General features: G+C 40.2%; 2 protein-coding genes across 2 annotated transcripts; both read left to right on the top strand.

Annotated features, from left to right (window-relative positions):
- The first annotated feature begins 729 nt into the window (after positions 1 to 729).
- brk1 (BRICK1 subunit of SCAR/WAVE actin nucleating complex) lies at positions 730 to 2,146 on the top strand. Its single transcript, XM_071527029.1, has 3 exons — positions 730 to 880; positions 1,436 to 1,518; positions 1,636 to 2,146. The coding sequence occupies exons 1-3, from the start codon at positions 763 to 765 to the stop codon at positions 1,660 to 1,662; spliced, it is 228 nt and encodes a 75-aa protein (XP_071383130.1). The 5' UTR covers positions 730 to 762; the 3' UTR covers positions 1,663 to 2,146.
- An 844-nt stretch (positions 2,147 to 2,990) lies between these two features.
- Positions 2,991 to 13,992, top strand: LOC139650362 (RNA-binding protein 5-like). Its single transcript, XM_071527011.1, has 25 exons — positions 2,991 to 3,127; positions 3,385 to 3,427; positions 3,816 to 3,993; positions 4,112 to 4,267; positions 4,487 to 4,556; positions 4,990 to 5,063; positions 5,836 to 5,919; positions 6,202 to 6,262; positions 6,661 to 6,726; positions 6,845 to 7,005; positions 7,237 to 7,334; positions 8,230 to 8,317; positions 8,406 to 8,474; positions 9,303 to 9,369; positions 9,812 to 9,912; positions 10,039 to 10,186; positions 10,916 to 11,007; positions 11,108 to 11,290; positions 11,839 to 11,979; positions 12,109 to 12,195; positions 12,351 to 12,536; positions 12,664 to 12,738; positions 12,842 to 12,942; positions 13,089 to 13,218; positions 13,336 to 13,992. Exons 2-25 carry the CDS (start codon positions 3,411 to 3,413, stop codon positions 13,459 to 13,461), a joined length of 2,559 nt encoding a protein of 852 aa, XP_071383112.1. The 5' UTR covers positions 2,991 to 3,127; positions 3,385 to 3,410; the 3' UTR covers positions 13,462 to 13,992.
- Positions 13,993 to 21,529: the final 7,537 nt, after the last annotated feature.

Here is a 21,529-nt window from a genome sequence, read left to right as displayed (position 1 = left end):
GCTTGCATATTTAACTACAGATTGATTTTCTGCTTGGCTGTCCAGAATTTATCCAGAACTGTTCAAGAGACACACTGTTCAGTGTGCCTTGGACAATCCAGAAAAGAGAAAAAATGACCTCACCATTCAATTGATTAGTAGGCTACCTGCAACCGGGAGTAAAATTAGCTGTATTACGTTAGTATTGTCTCTGTTTACGTCGTTTGGCAAATATAACAATTGCTAGGCAACCGGCCTAGTTTTGTTCGGGGTCTCGTGAGGAATGTTTATTTAATAAAATTATGTCTACAGTTAGTGTAGCTTTGAGATGCTGAGTGTTTCGCCTAACTTTTCACACCCAATGGAGCAAAAGTAATCAGCTTTTACTAACTCAAACGTTCTATAAATGTTATAAATACATGTTAATACATGTTGTCAAAATAATCAGGGATAACGTTAACGATACGTTCTTAGTTGACAACAAAAGTCAGATGGAACCATATATATGATGAATATATAGTAGTAATACTTGACACAAGCTTCCTTGGAAATAGTTATAAACATCTGGGCATGTTGATTATATTTAACGTAAGGTACACGCAAATTGTGCACATTACCCAATTAGGTCAAAGTATAGGTTTGAGATGCAGATCTTTCACTGAACCTGGGTCGGTGATGAGAGCTATTACCGTTAACGTCAAGCTTCTCTGATTATAACGTCGCCCTCCTACGTTTTGCTTCCTGGCTGAACGCCCATCCGCGACTCGTCTTAACTAAACCAACATGGCTGGCCAGGAAGACCCAGTGCAAAGAGAGATTCACCAAGATTGGGCGAATCGAGAGTACATAGAAGTAATTACGAGCAGCATCAAGAAAATCGCCGACTTTCTGAATTCGTTTGGTAAGAAACTACTTCAGATCAATCACATTACACGACACAGACATCAGTTAGCTAGCTATCCTGTTGTAGCAAGCTAGCTAACGTTAGCTAATGTTTATGATGTCGATGTCTACGGCCACTCCCAGTTAGCCAGCTGTAGCTGTCGTAGCTTAGAGTTTGTGTTATTATTTCCATGTGTGATTATTATGACATGTTGGTGTCAAATTACCTCCCACGTTGACTTCGTTGTTTACAAACTGGCTAACACTGGATTTGAGAATTTGATACAGCTAACGGCTAGGCCTATTATCGTAGGCCCGATGGATGAAGATAACTAAACATAATGGCTATGGCCTCCACCGCAATTTCTATCTGCTCCGCTGTCAGTTTTGCAGTCACTAACGTTACATCTTTTAAATAAAATTGAGTTCTCTTATAAATATTTGCCAACAACATCATTTTGCAGTCTTTCCCCTGTGAATGTAGTCACAGTTGTCAGCATATACACCATATAAAAGGGATCACGGCTATTCCCATTATATTTACTTAATGTCCTACATTTTCTCACCCTCACAGATATGTCGTGTCGGTCCCGCTTAGCCACCCTCAATGAGAAGCTGACAGCGTTGGAGAGGAGGATTGAATATATTGAGGCCAGAGTAAGTATATTACATTATAATGAATGGAGTCTACTGGCCCTCTTTTGTATGTGAATGTTGCAAATTGAAATATGATCAGTCTTCATTACATAAACATGCATCTGTCTATCAATACAGGTGACAAAAGGAGAGACCTTAACCTAACCTGTCATGGAAATTCACAGCATCATGAAGCCACCTGCCCACCCCCCTGATTTTTTGGATAAAGTGTGATGGATTTCACCCTTCTTTTTTGGGACCATGTGGATAATTTTGATATTATATGGCTGAGTTTTTTGTGTTATTTGATCCCATGACACACTTCTATTCAAGAACTTCTGTCTGTCTCGGGTGTCAGTGACTCAAACATCACCAATGTTACGAAACAAGAAAAACCTCCATATTCCTTGTTGGTTTTAAAAGCATATTGTGAAGCTGAATTATGGATCTGGCATCAGCACAATTTATTGACCATATGTGTTGTCTACAGTGTCATTAACACAAAGGGTTATGAAAGGGTAACATTCCTGTGTGCCAAGTTGAACAAGTAACTGTGTGTATTCATCTTTATTAAGGACCTGCTTGTACAGTGAACTGTTTGGTGATGATGTTTCAGGATTTAAATACTGTAATAAAGGGAAAATAATGACCATGTTTCATGTTGTGACATTAAGCCAGGTTATGTTTTCACAATCATTTGCCCTACCTACAGGCACCTCATGTTGTACACAACAGTGATAGGCCATGATGACACTTAATGTGTTGTCCATAGACACATTAAAAAGACTGAATTATTTTTAATCCAGTTTATAGAACGAGGTGCCTGGGTAGTTTGGTTCAAGTCGAGACCAAGGCTGGAGTGAATCAAAACCTATTAAAACCACAGCACTGAACTGGTGGGCTTAATCATAAATATATGATTGTGTTCCAATCATGTTAAATTGGATGACAGCTTAATAGACTGGACACAATAAATATAAGAATAAGAATCTATTGACACCCACCAGTGGTTAGGCAAAGTCATAATACAGTAGGCTTGAGTCTGAGACTATAAATACAAGTTTGGAGACCAGGCATTAAATACACCCACCAAGAGGAACATCATAAAACATAATAATGTGATACCTAATTTATTACCATAGGAAATTATCCTTTTTTTTGCCCCCCTCCAGCAGGGTCAGCTACAGGACAGCACCCCTGGAGCTGGTAGGGATCATGAATGCAGGGCAGGATGTTTGTCAACATAGGGCTTGAACCTAAGATCATCCAAGACTGTCTCTGCCTCTGACTTGATGTTTAAAATGTTTAAAACTAATAATGCGCTTTACACTTTTAGAGCATAATACAAAGTGCTTCCCATAAAGAATTAATAGGCTAATAAAAATAAATACATACAAATAAATTACTTTCTTAAATGTATACCCAGGTAAGATGGCGGCATTCCCAACGTACACTACCCATCATGCACCCGGACATACACCAGTGCATCTTGGGACAAAGAAGGTGCTGCTGTCGTTGCAGTGTTTTGAGCAAGTCCTTGCATCTGAGATGAGAGTTCTCGATAAAAAAAATAGCACATATCAATTTGAAAAACTATTAGTGGGAGTAACTGTCGTAACAAACTACACAGGTGAGTTGCTGTACTTTGATACCAAGTTACACATCGAAACAGTTTTTACCTAACGTTAGTCTTTGGCGTCATTGGTGTCAGCTATGGCTGTTTGTTGGACCGGATCCATTTTCAAGCATTTTGTTTTGCTGTGCGTCACCCAGATCATTGGACTGTACGGGAGTCGTCCTGCCGTTTAACGTTTCATCGACTGAATCGAGATACAGATCAGAGGTTTTTAATAACACGGAACTCTTTCCTTCTTTTCCTATAATAAGGTCGTGTGTGCTGCAGCTAGAAAGACATGGGAGCTGATAAACGGTGAGTAATGTTTGGTGCTAGGTTCGTCGCCATGGTTGTTATGGCTAATGGCAGCTTACTTTTTTTATCCTAAGACCCAATATGTGCTGTTCTCTCTTGAATTGGAGAGAATATCAGGTCAAACCCCATCTAAGACGCTACTCTGTAACTTAAAGGGCAATACCACCCATTGAAACAGGGCAGTTCAGTCAATACTTGTGAACATGCACCACTCTTTCCTAAAGCTAGAAACTGGAGAACTCAGCCTTGAATTTGTGAAGTAACTGAGATGTAAAATCTGTCTTTGCTGCTTAAACAATGAATAGGCATTGACTGCAGATCTATAAGATGCTAAATGTGTCTCATAGCAATTTTGTTTTACCTTTTCTTTCAATGTCCTTCTGAACAGGATCAGTCGCACTGAACGCAGTGGTAGATATGGCTCTGACCAGGCCCGTGATGAGTCAGAATGGCGTGAGAGACGAGACAGGGACCAAGAGCGTGAGCACAACATGCGTCGCTGGGGAGAAGAGAGACGTACCGAACGTTATGAAGGAGATCGCAGAGGAACCCGAGACAGTCCAGAGGTAGTAATTCAGATTTCAATGATTTCACGTCATTAGCTTTTAGTATGCTTAGACAGACTATTTTCATGTTCTGTGATATACCCACACTTCACTGATGCACTGATTTATCTGTCTTCAGAGAGAGAGGAAACGACGCAACAGTGATAGATCAGAAGATGGTTATCACTCTGATGGAGACTACCCAGAGCAGGACTACAGAAGGGAGCCAGGGGAGGAGAAGAAGAGCAAGACCATCATGCTCTGGGGTCTGTCTCCTCACGTCAGTGAAGATGATGTAAGTCCTTAGTTTTCTTCTGTAGATATGCAACCATTTTGGCTTTAAGTTTGCTTGCATGTATGGTACTACCACTGCAATAAAAAGTAGACACATGGACATACATACTTGTCCTTATGTAACCTGAATCACAGTGGACAGGAGTGAGTTTTTGGATTATAATGTTAAATGTGGTGTCTGTATAAGATGATAATGGGGTGTCTACCTCTTGTTTTGCAGATTCGTACTGCCATCGACGAGTTGGAGGGCCCGCAGCCAGTGGATATCAGGCTGATGAAAAAGAAGACAGGTGAGAACCAGGTGTACCATGGAGCCCTTCCTTCCCCCAGTCTTTGACCATAGGGCCAATCTGCTTCCATTTAGACCCGTTTTGCCATAGCAGCTTAGAACAATAGTTTTTGTGACAAATTGTTCAATAAAAGATAGAGCCGTAACATTTGAATTCATTCATTCATTTAATTTGTGGATCTGTAAGGTAAGTAAGAGCAGCAGTAACATTTTTTGTTGGAGAAAGTCAACTGCCACAGGCACACTTTGTTGTTGAGTGCGGTTCAAACATTGGCATTCAACAGGAATTCTTGCTATGGTAAAACTCCTAAGGAATGGCCTATTGTTTACCAAACAGGGCCTGGGTCGTGAAGCAGTTTGTGACAGAGTTTGAATAATATGCCCATGGACTCTGACTAACACGCCTCCCGTCTATATTTGAATGCTGTCTCTAGGTATAAGCCGTGGTTTCGCCTTCGTGGACTTTTATCACTTGCAAGATGCTACCCGATGGATGGAGACCAATCAGGTTGCTTCACAATCGCCAAGTCTAGTTTTTATCTTGGGGATCTTGAAAGATAACCAAAAAGGCAACCAAAATGTATTGAATAAGCAGTGTGGAAATTGTACAAGTCTGTTTGAAAAACACATGGATTGTATTCCAAAGAGCAATATACAATTTGTAGGATAATAGAATTAATTATATTCAAGATTTATAAGTGTTAGTGTTGGTGTATATACCACCCTGTAATGGTAGTAGCAACAAAGCTGCAGATATGACTTGCATTGCGATGTCATCTCCCTAAGGAATCTGCACATTATTCAGCCAAGGAACACATTTTATCTTTACCTTGCAATATGGCTGATAGAGGAATTGTCAATGACATTTTAGAGGTGAATGTAAACTTTAATTCAAACATTTTTTTTTTCTCAAATCTGACCCCTAGTTAGAGGGTCTTTTTCGTTTTTTGTTTTAAATCTTGCTTTTCTTAGAAAATCTCTTTTTCCCCTCTGATATTTGTTGTGGAAAGCCCATCCCTGGTTTTACAGAAAGCAGTCATAATTGTCTGTTAGGGTCACATTGTACACTCTGCTCCAGCTCAGTCTGGGCACTCGGGTCCCAAACACCTTAAGAACCCTCTGTACATCATGCTCACATATACATCTTTTGCCTGTCTTTAACACAAACGCTATCTGTGGGGGGTCCCTCTCCCCCTTCTCTCCCTTCCAACACTGCTTGCTCTGTTGATGAGATGAACACTAGCCACGAAAACTTGAGTGATTTTGATCTCCTCTTGCAGAAACGTCTGACCATCCAAGGCAAAAGCGTGGACATGCACTACAGCCATCCCCGAAACAAGTATGAAGACTGGCTCTGCAACACTGTAAGTTAATGATCTGGCTTGATCTTATGGCCACATTATCCACACACAGATTCTACAGAAATCCCCTCAAATGTTAGGCCTCCCAGTTACTATTGTATGCTGTGCTGTCAGCTTATTTTGTGGTACATCTACGTTTGGACAATAAGTGGTAAAGGTTGAGGTTTTGTCTCAGGTAAGTATGGTACGCTGCACCAGTTTAGATTGCGTGTTCTCTGAGGCAACACTGTTCAGGGCCTTAGTAGCTGTATGATAAATAAAAATGATGTGAACGGTTGCTTGCAGTGTGGCCTGTACAATTTCCGGAGGAGGCTGAAGTGCTTCAGGTGTGGAGCAGCCAAAGCTGGTAAGTAGTTCATCAACCAAGAGGCCACTGACTGCAGACATCCGGACAGCCTGAGGCACAGTGCTGGGATGCAGCACACAAGTTTGTGTTTTTGGAGCTGTAGAGGCCTATTGAACCAATTGATTTGCATTCTTCAGTGTTGTCACTATGTTAGATCTAGGCGAAGAACATAGACAGGATACAGCATGCATATTTTTCCTTGCTACCCTAAGGACAAAATAAAATGGGGATAAAGCACAATACATAATGGGCTGTATGAAATAGGCCATGTCATATGCTAAATACTGTGAGTCCTTTTGTAGCACAGGGCACAGTTCCTCGTTTCCAGTTCTTTCATGATCACACAGTCCTGGAGGTTATGTTAATGCACCCCTTACTTTCTGTCATTCTCTCAACAGAGAGTGAGACCAGCAGTACTACTGGAGTCGCAGAAACTCATCCCAGTGGAGATTTCTACGGTGACAGTAAGGACTTGATTTTTTTTTTTGCAGACTTTATGCACCATTCTCTTCACAACAAAAGGCTTAGTAGATCACAAGCCAAGGTAGGATATTTTTTAATTAAGATTTTTGTCCTGTGCAGCGATCATCTTGAGGAACATTGCTCCCCTGACCACAGTTGAGGCCATCATGACAGTCCTGGCACCATATGCCAATCTCTCATCTAACAACATTCGCCTCATCAAGGATAAACAGACGGGCCAGAACAGAGGCTTTGCCTTTGTACAGCTGTCCTCCCCTCTGGTACAGGATTTTTTTAACATCTACACATGAACTTTGATTTTTTTACTGTTACTCAACAATCAACCCTTCCTCTATTATTCTCTCAGTGGCTTCCGTTTGGCTTTTCTAATGATATTACTTACTAACTGGCCTCTACTTCTCTCTTTGATGAAATTGCTATTACCCTGTTTGCATGTCACTGTTTAAACTTCACTATTTAAACTCATATCTGTCCACTCACAATTTTCATAGGAGGCTTCTCAGCTGCTAACCATCCTACAGGGACTGCAGCCTCCCCTAAAGCTGGATGGGAAAACAATCGGGGTGGATTATGCTAAGAGTGCCAGGAAGTGAGTGTTATTAGTGTTGCTTGGTGTTGTGATGCATGACAGTTTTTACCAGAGCGCAGGAGTGAATTCCAAGTGTTGCCTCTTAGCGGTGGGTGGTATGACATTAGAGACAATACACCGGTAGACATTTTTGGTCCAGATGGTCCAGATGGAAGTGAGGAATCTTTGGTTGAACATTAGTTACACGGACATCAAGCAGTTTGTTGGAAAATTGCAGAAAGAATGCTCGGTAAGGCTGCTTTATGAGTAGTACCCATGTGTTTATGTAAGTGGAGATACAAAGCCTCAGGGAAGTGAAAGTGAAGTGAGCACAGCTCCTAGTCTACGACCAAACGAAAGTCAACAATAAAGAAGAGATTGTGTAAAACAAAAAGAGGGCATCCTCCATCCCGTGGACATGGTTAGCTTACAAAAACAGAAAACTACAGGAAGCTATGACTTGCGTGACTGTCATTGCCAGGGTAAGCAACCTATTTTACCCCCTGAAGACAAAACATGCAAGTATAAGTATTGTAAAAAAAATGTTGCATCAGTTTTATCAAAAAGTTTGCAGTAACTGCATTATTGAAACCTGAGGCAAAAAACAGACATTTCCAGAGGGTTCTTGTACTTAACATTGTTCAAATTACATTACCAGAAAAATGAGTATACCCTGATAAAGCCTATACCGTTACTGTCCACCATTTAATAATATATTGTGGTATAAAATTCAGGCCATATTACCACACTATTACCTATATTCCTTAACTCTTTAATCTCCTTCTCAAATCTCATTGGTTGAGATGGCATGGTGAAGTGTCCTTTCCGTCAATGACCTTGTTTGATGCATGTTAAAGAGACTGAAATTCAAGCTGAGAATAAACTCTCATCCATTATCTTCCCTTTGTCTCTTTAGGGACCTTTTACTACCCGACGGGAATCGTGTCAGTGCCTTCTCTGTAGCCAGCACTGCCATTGCTGCAGCCCAGTGGTCCTCAAGTCAGGTAGGTCCTAGTTCCTCTCACCAACCTGTTTGGTGTTATCTCCCAATACCCATGTAACAGACTGTTAATGCACTCTTCTCCTTTCCAGCCACAGCAGGGCTCAGAGGGAGTGTCGGAGTATAGCTATCTGCAAGACTGCTATACACCATCCTCACAGGTGAGTAGAACAAAAAAGAGTAAACATTCTACAGAGTGAAATATTTTAGAGCAGAATAGGGTTGGGCCGGTTTCCAGTTTCACCGGTGTGATATGGTGTAACAGCTTACACCGATTAGATTTCTGCACGACGACTGCACCGGCATTTGTCATTATAAGATGATCTGGCAAATCAAAAACCAATTGTATTAAATCGTATTGTACTGTTTATATGCAACATGAAAACGTGATAAATATAACATGTTTGTTTATAAACAGAACTTCAAGTTTTGTCTGAGCACGAAAAACTTTCACAAGCTATAATGGCTACTGAGTTTTTCCATTAATTTGAAACAAACTGCTGTTGCTCAGGAGCAGCTTGCGTCCACCACCCAGTGGTCAAAGTCAGTATTACAGTGTAAGCCGGTATTTGACCATATGTCAAACCGGTTTTAAATGTTTTTATACCAGCCCAACCCTAGAGCAGACTATTTCTGGTGTTCTGGAATTTAGTTGCTTTAAATCAGAGGCCATCAGTCTCAGAAAAAGTATCTAACATGATACTACAATGAGGTATTGACACTTCTAATTGATCAAAATGCTCCCATTCAGCCTACCTTGGATGGATTTGTTTAAAAAAAAAAAAAAAGCAGCAAACGTTGTAGAAGCCTACAAAATCTCCTGATTAGCAGTGAAGCATCTTTGGGCTGTCTGCAGTGTGTCGGCATAGATTTTAATCTCGGTTTTCCGGTTTCTGTCTTCAGGGGAAACTTGTTCATGATAATGATAACTGGATTGTGTATGCAACTGCTTCATAGTAGTGTTTTTACTGTGTGGCATGTGTTACTAGGACTACCAGGCGTACTACCAGCAAGGAGCAGGGGCCAACACCTCCCAGGGTAATGGAATTCTAGGAGGTAAGAGACGCTAAAACGATTATGCAAAGTGTTACTGGCTATTCATACTATAATATAAATGGATCTTTGGGAACAGAACATACCCAGTACAAGGAGCATGTGGAAATGATGATGTTTGAAATGCTGAAAAATGAATTAGAGTACAGAACCCCTATGAGTTTGAGAGTGAAGTTGGCGTCTGTTATAATGACACTTTGATTACATCTCGTCAGCCCGTGTTGTGTGGTCAAAGTCTGTGTATACATGAAACCTCCAAGCTTAACAAAAGCATAAGCAATGATAGTTACTGTTAGTTATTGTTGTTTGGTGAACCATGCACAAACAACAAACAGACAAAAGAGCTCTGCGTCATCTCTGCAGAGCTAGACATTAGTCTGACCTGTTCTGCACAGCAACTGAGTGTTGTAAAAATAGTCATAGAGCTTTGCTTTTCCACTCTAAGCGGCCCCTGGTGTGAAGATTGTTCCAACTGCAGCTGGAGTAGTAATTTCACAGAGTGCGCAAGTCTACCAGCCCCACATAACTAGTCAGCCTACCATCCAGGTAACATACAGCATATTGGTATTTTTTTCATTACATTATTTGGCACCATTATTAAAATGCAGACTAAAACAATCTCAATATACTCCTTCCCAAACTATCCTAAAATAACCATGACATTAATTGCAGGCATTGCCAGTTGTGCAGCAACTGGAAGCAAAACCCCAGACCGGACTTCCGCCGGGTGCTGCAACACTGTCTGCGCCAGTTTCCCCTTCAGCTGCTACTGCTACCACTACATCAGCAGCTTCTGGACAGACAGCTGACACCAGCACTGGTACGAGTGTACAAGAGCCCTTTCAAAAATATGCTCTGTTGATGTTTGAGATGCTTAAAGAGAAAACCCACCAAAAAACATATTTGCGTTATAGTGTTTTCTTTGGGATGTTTTATAGCAGGATACCTGTCCCAGTTCCAACTCGAGAGCCACGTGCGGTTCCAAAATAATTCTTGTACAACTGTACAGTGTGTGTACAACTGATTCAAAGCACTGTCCTGAATCTGATGCTGCTTTGATTTTGAGGAGATTTACAGCAGTGGGATGCCATTACTGCTTTGTAAATGTAGTGGAAACATGTAATTATTATCTCAGACAGTTTATTAAAGATTTGGGCGTACAAGGGTTTCTGTTAAAGCTACAAGCAAGAGAGCCATGACTAGTCTTTGATGTTGAGAGACACTTTCCAGATCTGTTGCTTTGAATAGGAAACCAAATCTGTGGACCATGTGACAGTACCCAAAACTCATGAGTTTGAAGTGTCAGCCTGTAGACTGCCTGTAGACTGACTAAAGAAGCTCAATAAACTTCAAATGGTATCACACATTAGAGTCTTAATTGTCTGGATTTTAGATTTAGGAAAGAGGTGTTAATATTCACAAGTACTCACTGGACTTGAAAGGCAGTAGGAATAGTGTGAATTGTGTTTTGGGGTGGATTTTCTTGTAACTAGCATAAAAAAGGTCTGCTGTACTGGTTGATAATTATGTTGCGTTGTATAATTGACAGTTGTTCCTGACACATCCACCTATCAGTACGATGAGTCCTCTGGCTACTATTACGACCCTCAAACCGGCCTCTACTATGATGCAGTCTCACATGTAAGTAGTGCACAACCAACATGTGTAAGTTACTTGGTTTTCAGTTATGTTGGTGAGTGCATTGTGTTGTTTATTAACATTGGTGTTTATCTCCTTTCAGTATTACTACAATTCGCAGACTCAGCAGTATCTGTACTGGGACAGTGAGAAGCAGACATATGTCCCTGCCACAGCTGACGCAATTGCTGGACAAAGTGCCAATATGGCCGCTAGCTCTGCAGCAGCAGGCGGCAAAGAAGCTAAGGATAAAAAAGACAAGCCCAAGAGCAAGACTGCCCAGCAGGTACAGTGACATAAATCCTACTGTCACACATATTGTGCATTATACATTGTAGAAACAAGATACTTTGGATATTTGTATCATCATATTTTATTTAGCCATTTTTATCTTTAGTATTTGAATTTCCTATTAATGCTTTTTAATTTCAAGTTTTATATTTAACTTTTCATTTTACTCTTCATAATTTAATTTCCACATTTACATTTTATTGTTGCATGATTATTCCTAGCACAACAGTAAAAAATTAAGCATAATAAAGCGTTTTCATTTATTGTTTTCATAATGTTGGCATTGTGAAGCCCTTTGAGACTGTAACAGTGATTAATGGCTAAATGTAGCATTTGCATTTTCATGTCTTTTGGCCCTCCATACGATAAGGCCAGATGATGATTTAAATTTTCTAGTTGTGGAAGTAATTTTCCAGTTGTAGGGGACCACCACAGCTAAATGAATGTAAAGGGGAAATATATAGATAGCTTTCATCCCAATATTTCGACAGTAACTAGTATATGGGAGGTTGTACTGAAGGTATCATGTTTTTGTTCTTTCAGATCGCTAAAGACATGGAACGGTGGGCTAAAAGTTTAAACAAGCAGAAGGAGAACTTCAGGAGTAGCTTTCAGCCCATCAGTCAAGAGGAGAGGAAAGAGGCAGCAGCTGCTGATGCAGGCTTCACACTGTTTGAAAAGAAGGTATCCCAACAGGGCTCATTAATGTATCACAAAGTTCTCTTGAGACTGCATCTGTAAACTACAGATGGACTTTGACGGCTCTTGGAATAAGTGGCCTGAATGGATTGTTTTTTGTTTTGTTTTTTCCAGCAGGCAGGAGGTTTTGAGAGACTCATGCAAGAGACACTAAAAGGCCCTGAAGAGGAGGCACCAACCAGCTCAGTCAACACTACCAAGGTGAGAGGTTCAAACATCCCTGGTTTTGGAGGCTAAACCTGCCTTTGCAGTATGGTGGAAATTATTTTATTACTAGCCAGATGTAAGTGCATATCTACACTCCATTTGTGTTCTTCCATTGTTTATACTAACAGTGTTTTTATATCCATGGTCAGTGTGGTCTTGTGGCGGCTTACAGTGGAGACAGTGACCCTGAGGAGGGGGGAGCAGAGCTTGAGTATAGTGAGGAGGGCCTGGACAAGCTGACAGACTGGAAGAAGATGGCTTGTTTGTTGTGTAGGAGACAATTCCCCAATAAGGAGGGTCTAGTCCGCCATCAGCAGCTCTCTGACCTCCACAAGGTATTATCACACACTCTTTGGAAGTAAACATACTCTCTTTGATCCTAAAGAGGGAAAGTGCACACTTTGGGTCAAGCAAAGTATAAGACCATTCATCCATTCTAACTTGTAACTTGGTCTATCCCAGCAAAACCTGGAGGTTCTCCGCAGATCCAAACTGAGCGAGGCGGAGCTGGAAGAGTTGGAGAGAAAAGAGACTGAGGTTTGGCTCAATACAAAAACCACCCAGTTGCTAATGTGTCATTGTTTCCGTGTTACTGGGTTTGTGTTTAAAATTAAAAGCTTTTCCTCTTTCTTGTGAATAGTTGAAATATAGAGACAGAGCAGCTGAGAGGAGAGAGAAATATGGCATCCCTGAACCCCCAGCGCCTAAAAAGAAGAAATTTGCCCAACCAACACCAGTCGTGTAAGTTCTCCATGTAGCCTGAATAGACCTTTTTCCCCCAAATAATAAATTTGTGCAAATTGCTTGTTTTGCTCTCCTTGCAGGGTGCTTCTGGTCATTTGGTGTCTTTTCAATAATGTTTTAATATTTCCCCTCTCCCCATGCAGTAACTATGAGCAGCCCACTAAAGATGGTCTTAACAGTGACAATATTGGGAACAAAATGCTGCAGGCGATGGGCTGGAAGGAGGGCAAAGGTCTAGGTCGCAACCAGCAGGGCATCACTGCACCTATTGAGGTACACAAAACGGTTATTTGTGTTAAATTGTTAAATGTTAAATTTACCCGTCAGAATAAATATACATGCCTCTTGGTCCTAGTAAACCTCACTCAAGTTTGTGGTTTTCCTTCTTAGGCACAGTTGAGAACGAAGGGAGCTGGTCTTGGCACCAAAGGCAGCAACTACAACCTCACTGCCTCAGACACGTACAAGGATGCAGTCCGCAAAGCCATGTTTGCCCGTTTCACTGAAATGGAGTGAGCGATTATTAGTTTCATCCACTCAAGCCCAAGAAATGGCCATATCCTGCAGGTGCTGTGCTCCTTTTTGGATGGAGTCATTATCCTCATGGTGAACACTCCCTCCAGCGCCTTCCCTTCATTACATTCAAATTCTGTAGAGATCGTGAAACCGGCTGATGAGGTGGAGCTCCACCATGCCTGCGTCAGCCGTCTCAGTGAAATGTCATGAAGGAGCGAAGAGAGAGGTTCTTCCCCTTTACTGATTTTCCTCCATGTTGGATCAATGAAGAACACTCAGATTATGCCTCTCTTGTCATTAATGGTTAAACCAAACAATAGAAAAAATCTGCAATGGAGGAATATTAAGATAGTGGATAATATAATTTATGATTTGTATATATGCACAGTGAATTTACTTTCCTTGTTTACATATTTCCTTTATTTTTTTCTCCTGTGGTAATAACATTTTTGTCTCAGCATGTTGAAAGAGTTGTACAGTTTCTATGAAAATATTGTCCCAGTTTGTACATGAATAAATGAAATTAAGTGATCACTGGGTGGACTTGATCATATTTAATAAACTTGAGTTATGGTAGCAGTGCAATTATGGAAACTATATGATCTCCCTTTTCCTTTGCAAGCTGATTGAAACTGAAAATGTAGTCTCAGTTGCCGTATTTAGAAAATCAGTCAAAAAACCTTAAAATATCCTAACTTGCGGTTTGAATTCTCAGCAACCGATCAAGAGTAAGTGTGCTCAAAGCTTGCATATGTTTGGCTCAAAAATGTATTGGAATTGGGCCCCTTCTTTTTGATTTAAGTAAAACAGAATCTATGAAACGGCAGTCCTTCTCCCTTGGCTTCTGCAGTCTGACCACTACAGACTGCCACTATTTCACAGCATATCACATGAACCGTTCTATAGATCTCAGCAGAGAATTGCATAGTTAAAGCCACCCTTCATGTTCAAGTATTTCTAAATCCTACTCGCCCACTTGAAGTGATGATGAATGGTGGTTTAGACAGCAACTCACCAGGACAGTTAATCTAATGAAGCAGTTGCTTTATGTCCCATTCTCCATTGGGACCTCCCAATAGGTGGTTGTAGGGTGCAGCTATTTTTACATCTATTTTTACATATTTACTGCTGTCAAATTGACTGCATAGATGTCATGCTGCTGTTTTATTCTGGCATTAAACTATACAGGTCCCATTCTTCACACACCTGGTACTAGAGGAGAGATGAGTGTTCTTTGTTCAGATTGATAGCAATGCTGAAATGAACAATGCTACCAGTTTTCCTTATTTTGGCAGTAGATAAGAACAGGAATTAGATGGAATTTTGAAGCCATTTTTATCTCAAGCAAAGGCACTTCTCCTTTTGTAAACTTGTATAAGTATTTGCTGTGCTGTCTGCCGGAACTGTATCAGTTCCCACTTTTTCATTAAGCTTGCAGCTTTTCACTTAAACCATTATCTGAAGAAGACAGGACTGGCTAACTCTTAGATGTGATTAGATGTGATTAGATTAAGATTAGAAAGTACAGCCAAATGCAATATTGGAAACCGGCAAAGGCATTACGACTTATCTGGCTTGCCAGCTCCAAGATTTTGGATTTTGGGGGGTGTGATTTTTTGCTGGAAGATATAGCATGCCTTTCTAAAGGGATGTTGTTTTGTGGTTTGTTTTGAGCGGGTTTTATGTGTTAGAGAGAGAGAAAAAGATGGGGAAAAGATGGTCGCACGGCTTGAGAGTGGAGATCACCTTATAACACTCTGCTCCAATCACAGGTGAGCAGCCAGGTAGAAACCATGTGGTGCTGCAGTGACTCACCCACAGTAATGAATTTCTCTTGGCTGATAGAAATGGTGCTGAATTTTCCCATTGGACTGGGTGCATCTCTGCAGTGAACTGAGATTGCATATTTTTCTTCACCTATTAATGTTGCCTTTTGGTATAGAGCAGTCAGAAACATTGGTAGCGGTTACTGTCTACATGTCTTGTGTAGAACTACATTTGATGCAATTTCAGTTGGGCTGCAGGGAGACATCCTTCAACTGGAGGACCCAGGCTTCAAGCCCCCGCGACAGCAAGCAACCACCCAGACCGAGATTTGGGTCAGAGAGACAAAATCTCATCAAATGGGCGTCCGTGGTGCTAATGTGTACTAAATGAGGGGTTCTTGATATGAAAAAGGTTGAGAATCACTGCTCTACTGGACTGTTGGCTACTCCGTGCCTCGCCACCCCCTACCTGCATTCAGCATCAACCTGCATGTGTTCCAACTCCCTCCAGACCCTGCTGGACCTGGCTCTGTCTGCCAAGCCTGTCCAACTGTCACCATGTTTACCTAGTGTTCATTGGCACCCTCTACATCTTATTTTGTCCTGACTGTTTCCACCAACACAGGGTGTCAGCCTTGCATCTATCGGGTGCTCTGTACCCCGTGGACCCTGTGGAGCCAGCAAAGAGAATAGCAGAATAGATTAACCCCCAGTTGCCTTTGTGTGATAGAAACTTTATTGACAAGACATATAGCTGATGTTGTGATCTGTCTTATGGAAATTGTCTTCTTCTATTATTTTATTTTGATAATGGCTACTATCCTGACTGATAGATGTGTGCAAAGATGACACTGATACCACAGGGAGGCAGTGGTATTCCCTGAAAATCGCAGGGAAAAGGTTTTGTAGACATGACCACAAGGTAATATGGATTTTGCTTAATGGCTTGTTTGTTTTTGGGATACTTCAAAAATATTTTGTTTACTGTTCCAGAGATTTTTTTTTTCATGTAGTTTTCAATTTATGTTCAGTTTTTGATTTTTTTTTTCAGTTGATATAAACTGTAAACATGAATTTGAGTGCTATTCTCTTCCTACATGTTCTTGTTACATATTAAATAGAGCCACAGAATCTGACAAATGATAATAACAGTATTTCATTGTGCTATTAATGCAATATCATAACCGTGGTGACATGTTACGCTGTTATGTAATCCTAATGTTGTTGTCTTGTCCTCTCGTCATGAACAATGTCAGGATATTGAATGTCAGAATAAAATGTCCAGCATTCAGCTCATGTATTTATTGTCATTGCAGGATGAGGTTTAATTAAGGTCAAGGACTAAAATGAATCAACTTGAGTAGATCATGTACCCCATGTGGTGCTTCCCTCAGTCTGGACATTCTAGTGTGCATTGCTGCTTTTTTTTCCTGATGCTGCTTTTCTTCCTGAGTCACTATTGTTGACTTTGGCATCTCACTTTGACTCCCGAGTTAACCTCCAATCAATGCCACCAAAAAAGGCAGACCTGCTCTTCCAGCATTGCGCTCTTTGATGTTCCCTTGATAAGGCAATTTGGATTTGCCAATTTTGTTAAATTCCCGTACATTTTGCAGTGACTTCCTGTTTCCTGTCAAGCTTGTGCAATTCAATTTACTACAATATATTTGTGTTATCTTTGAACCCATTGAACTCGTATCTGTGTGCATGTGTTTTTCTTACATTTCATCAGTCATGTCTTTATTTTTGCAGTCCCTGATAGGTAAGAGAGAGAACAAGTGAACTGAGCTTATGTTACTATTCCTATAATGTAATGTTCACAAAGATAATGGGAATCTGATTTTAACAGGCCAACAGAGAGTGTCAATAGCTATGTGGTGTAAACACAGATCACACTGAGGCTAGCTATCTGTGATAATGTGAAGGGTAGCATTAGTTTTAGACTAAATATGATTATTCCTATTATTTATTAATTAATGAATTCTTTATTCTCATTTTGATTCCTAATTATTATTTTTTGTAAAGCCATTATGCGATTGTCCAAAATGCAAGGTAGTTATCAGATAACATTACAAATACATGATGCACAAGATCAACATTTGGGTGAACTGCATAACTTTTTTATTTTTTTTTATTTTATGTGACCTCTCCTATTATGGCAACTGTATTGAGGAGTGGATCCATAACACCATTCAATACATATTTGAATTCTAAGAGAGGGAATCCACTGGAATCTTTCATTGTTTGTTTACGCTGATCGTTGCAAGTACATATATACAGTATGTGTGTGTTGTGTCTGTGTGCGGGGGCATTTTTTGTGTTGTCAGTGTATGAGAGGTTTCTCGGGCTCTGATAAAACACTCATATGACAATGTGACTCAGATCCCATCTTTTCAATACAAGTTACAGGATAGAAAAATGTTTAAATCTGGACCACAAGGGGGAAAAAATTGTTTCATCCATCTTACAATAGTTTTCTCTATCCTTCTTGAGTGTATGCGGTTTTTGAGAGATTTGCCAAATCATCAGTTTGAATCCAGAGAATTAAGCCATCTTTGAGCTTGTGAAGAAAGGCTGGTAAATAGATTTAGTTGGAAACAGTAGCAATAGATATGTATATATACTGTAAATTTGGTTTGTTTTATTATGTGTATATGAAGAGTAAGCAATACATTTTGGGCTCATGTTCTGAGAAGGAAGAAATTGGATGTTTTCTGTTCAGTGCTATCATGCAGCGCAAAGTTGCTGGTGATATAAAGAAAAGGTGTTTCTGTTTTTTTCCAAGAACCACTAATTATGGCAGTTACACAGGAGCCTTCTGTTTAATTGCCATACTTGTCGAAGATAGTTAAAAAGGATATTTGAGCAAGTTCTCAAACACACTGGAGCTAATCTTTACACACATGACACATTAGCCTTTTGCTTATGAGTCGACAAGGAGGTTGGGAAAACATCTGTTTGCTTTGCTCCTATGTACCTTTTGGAGGAAGTGTTCAAAGAGATCATTGCTCTCTGGGTTTCTGAGATCAAGGTCTTTGTTTGTGTATCTGTTTGTGAGTGGAGAGAGATGACTATTCATGTCATTAAGATTAAAACATACTGTAAGTGGAGAGTGAAAGGGTGACAAAGCAGGGATTTATTGGAAATACTTTCCATATCGGTCAGATAGATTAGTAAAGGGCATATGCCTCTGGGCTTGTAGGCTAGTTATATTGTATCTACTGTAGTTCCTCCACACAAGAAGGTTTCCTATGTCTGTGCTAACAGTACTTATAAAAACAAAAAGGGTTATATAACAAAACATAATACATCCCCTTTGGTATTTGCTTCATGGACCTCGTTGTGCCCCATCTATTCCTTTGAAATTGGAATAAAGGTTCTGAACCTCACATATTACCTCTGTTATATAATTAGTTAGCTCCTGGGGTCTGAAGTATCCCAGTTGAATCACTGCTGTTATCAAACGTTTCCATTCTCTAGTTCTACACTCTCAGTTCTCAGAAACATCGCAAGAATCAAACATCCATCTTCAGCTCGAGAAAGATGAGCCGTAGTAGGAACTTGTTTAATCTCTCTCTATAAAAAAAAAAGAGGCTTATTACATTACCTTACTCCTCTAAATAAACTGTGATATTGAAAAAGCACTGTGCAGTGGTCAAGCTCTACTCCATGCTTTAAGCAGATTTTGACTGAGGTGTGTATGGCACAAGGTCCATGTGAGAGAGCATGGAGCTGGAGTGTCCTGGGGTTCGTACGGACAAAGAGCCTCTCTGTTCAACATTTTTGGTTTGCACAAGGGACTGGGATCCCATCAGACGGGCCTAGGAGTGTCTATTTTCCTAAGGATCTTGAACCAGAGTGAGGCAGAGTTTGGTTACAAGTCTCCCAACATCCTACCACCTACCCCCTATTGCTCTGTGAGGGCTCTGTATCCTTTTCTTGTAAATTGCCTTATGGGCTGCCAAGTACCACTCAAGATGTCTCCTGGAATGATCCCATGAAACAATCCCATGGCCACTTGTAAGCTTGCTCACGTTGATCTGATCTCTGCGTTTATATGTTCTGGGAAACAGTGGTGCTGTAGGCAGTGCATACTGACTGAGGTGGAAAAGCTGGTTATTAAGCAATGAGGACCAGACCATCAAATGGGAGGAGCTTATAGTCTTTCCAAGAAATCACAGGGGACAATACATTTCAGAATACTACATGTATTAGTAGTATTAGTAGATTCTCAGATGAATAAAATACTTTTTGAAACAATGATGCCAAAACTAGATTCTTCCTAGTCTTATACAAAGTTAAAAATGAAGTGGACAAAAGTGAGAAGGTATAAGACCAGGATGATATGTTTTAAGTGTGTTTTATCGTCCTCATGTTGTGTGTATAGAATGGGAGATTCATATGTATGGAATGTTGGCGTGTGGAATGTTTGATGTATATCTCTAGCTCACTTGTCTCGTATCGTCACAGTTACGAAAAACCTTGTTTTACAAGTTTTGAGTGTGAGAAATGATGGCAAAAGGAAAGTCGTGGGACTGTGCTGGCTAAAAGTTACACTACATATCCCACCAGTAGGGGATCCTATGCTATCTGCCCTTGGAGTTTCATTGATTCATAATGTAACATAATGTAAGAACCTGGACACAGTTACTACACTGCAGATAAATGACTGCAGAGGGAAACAGATATGACTGGAGGTGATGTATGTCTGCCTTCAACCACTACCTGAACTAATCCATACAATCAGTTGATGTGCTTTTCTTATTCATATAGTTTCATATATACAGTGGCAGCTTTCATGTAGAAGCAAAGTTGGAAAAAAAAAATTGGTATACTATTTATCAAAGGTTACCAAATTTCTTTGAAATGGATAAATTCTATACAGAAATATTTTTAAACCTGACGATGAAGCTGACTGGAATCCTAGCTGAGGATCCATGGGAATCACTGTTTTGAGTTATTACCCTGTAAAATTAAATTGAACATAAATATGAAAAAAAGAAAAGAAAAAAAAAAGCAAATAATGTAGGGGGAGTATACACAATATAAATACAAATTAAAGCAGTAATACACTGTATGCCGAGCAAACAAATCTAGGAAGACAGCTGATTGTTGCTATTTCCAACACCTCAATCCAGTTTGGCATACAATATGTATGTTTTTCTTTCTATTTTTTAAGAATTAAAACAGCTTATTTTTAAATTCCCCTTTAGTACCACTCAGAACTATTCTGCCCCTGATGGCTCCACTCTAAAAAAAAAAAAAAAAAAAAGCCTGTCTCTGTGGTCACCATTCAGGCAGATGGAGGTGTAAATGAGGATCACCACAGGTAGTCGAACGTCAGTACCTTCAATAAGCTCATGAAGCCAGTGGGATGATGTCCGGGGGAGCGTATGTAAAAGAGCTGTGTAGGAATAGAGATACGTGCTTCTGTATTGTCAGGGAATATGCTGAAATCTCACCTAGTATTTACTCAATTTAGCCTATTAAAGGCAGTAATAATAAAGTGACTAGTAAAAAACTTGTCACTAGTACCTAATAAACTAGTATTCTATAACAACTAATAGTGATTAGTGGAAAAAAAATATGTAGTGGCTATTTTTAGTGAATTTTAGGGTGAAATACAATGAATTGAGGTCAGCATAAGCGAGGTTTGTCAATATTTGGGGGAAAATTCTTCAATCATCCTACATCATAGCTTCCTTGCTTCATAGAGAAGGGCCTAAGGTTGTGCTTGTTTGCATATCGGCTTCACAAGAGGGGCAGTGGCAGTGGCAGTATTCCCTTCCACTTTGGCATGTTAATGTAATTCCAATTAACATGCCTCAAAAAATCTGTTCCATGTATTCCAACTAAGAAAACCCCCCGGTCACCAAATTCTTTCTCCGGACAGCTATTGGCACGCCTATTTTTTCCAAAATATGACCTATTACATATAGAAACGTGAAGAGGTCGTGCTCCCTGCTTAGCTTGCTGTGAAACTATTCAATTAAGTCAATTAGTGAATCAGTGTATCACTCTCTATTTGTCTGTCACATCTGATGCTGACCTCTCTGCATTCCAGAGGCACATTCTCTTAACAGGTGCCAAATTTCAGGATGTACTGTGCTATTAGCTGCTGGATCCAATGGATAGGCCTATACAGCACGCTGTAGAGCTGGAGGGGCAATGAACTCAGAGCTGACATCAGAGAGGGACAACCAGCCACACAGCCAAATGGTGTATGGAATTGTTTAGAGCACCTAAATTAGCCAATGGTGTGTGTGTGTGTGTGTGTGTGTGTGTGTGTAGGGGTATATCGG

The sequence above is a fragment of the Centroberyx affinis genome, unplaced genomic scaffold (assembly GCF_046629955.1).
Source record: "Centroberyx affinis isolate AG114_WGS23_722 - 3 ecotype Tasmania unplaced genomic scaffold, CSIRO-AGI_Caff_v1 ptg001484l_1, whole genome shotgun sequence".
NCBI classification, from domain to species: Eukaryota; Metazoa; Chordata; class Actinopteri; order Beryciformes; family Berycidae; genus Centroberyx; species Centroberyx affinis.
This window is presented reverse-complemented; position numbering and strand designations above follow the sequence as displayed.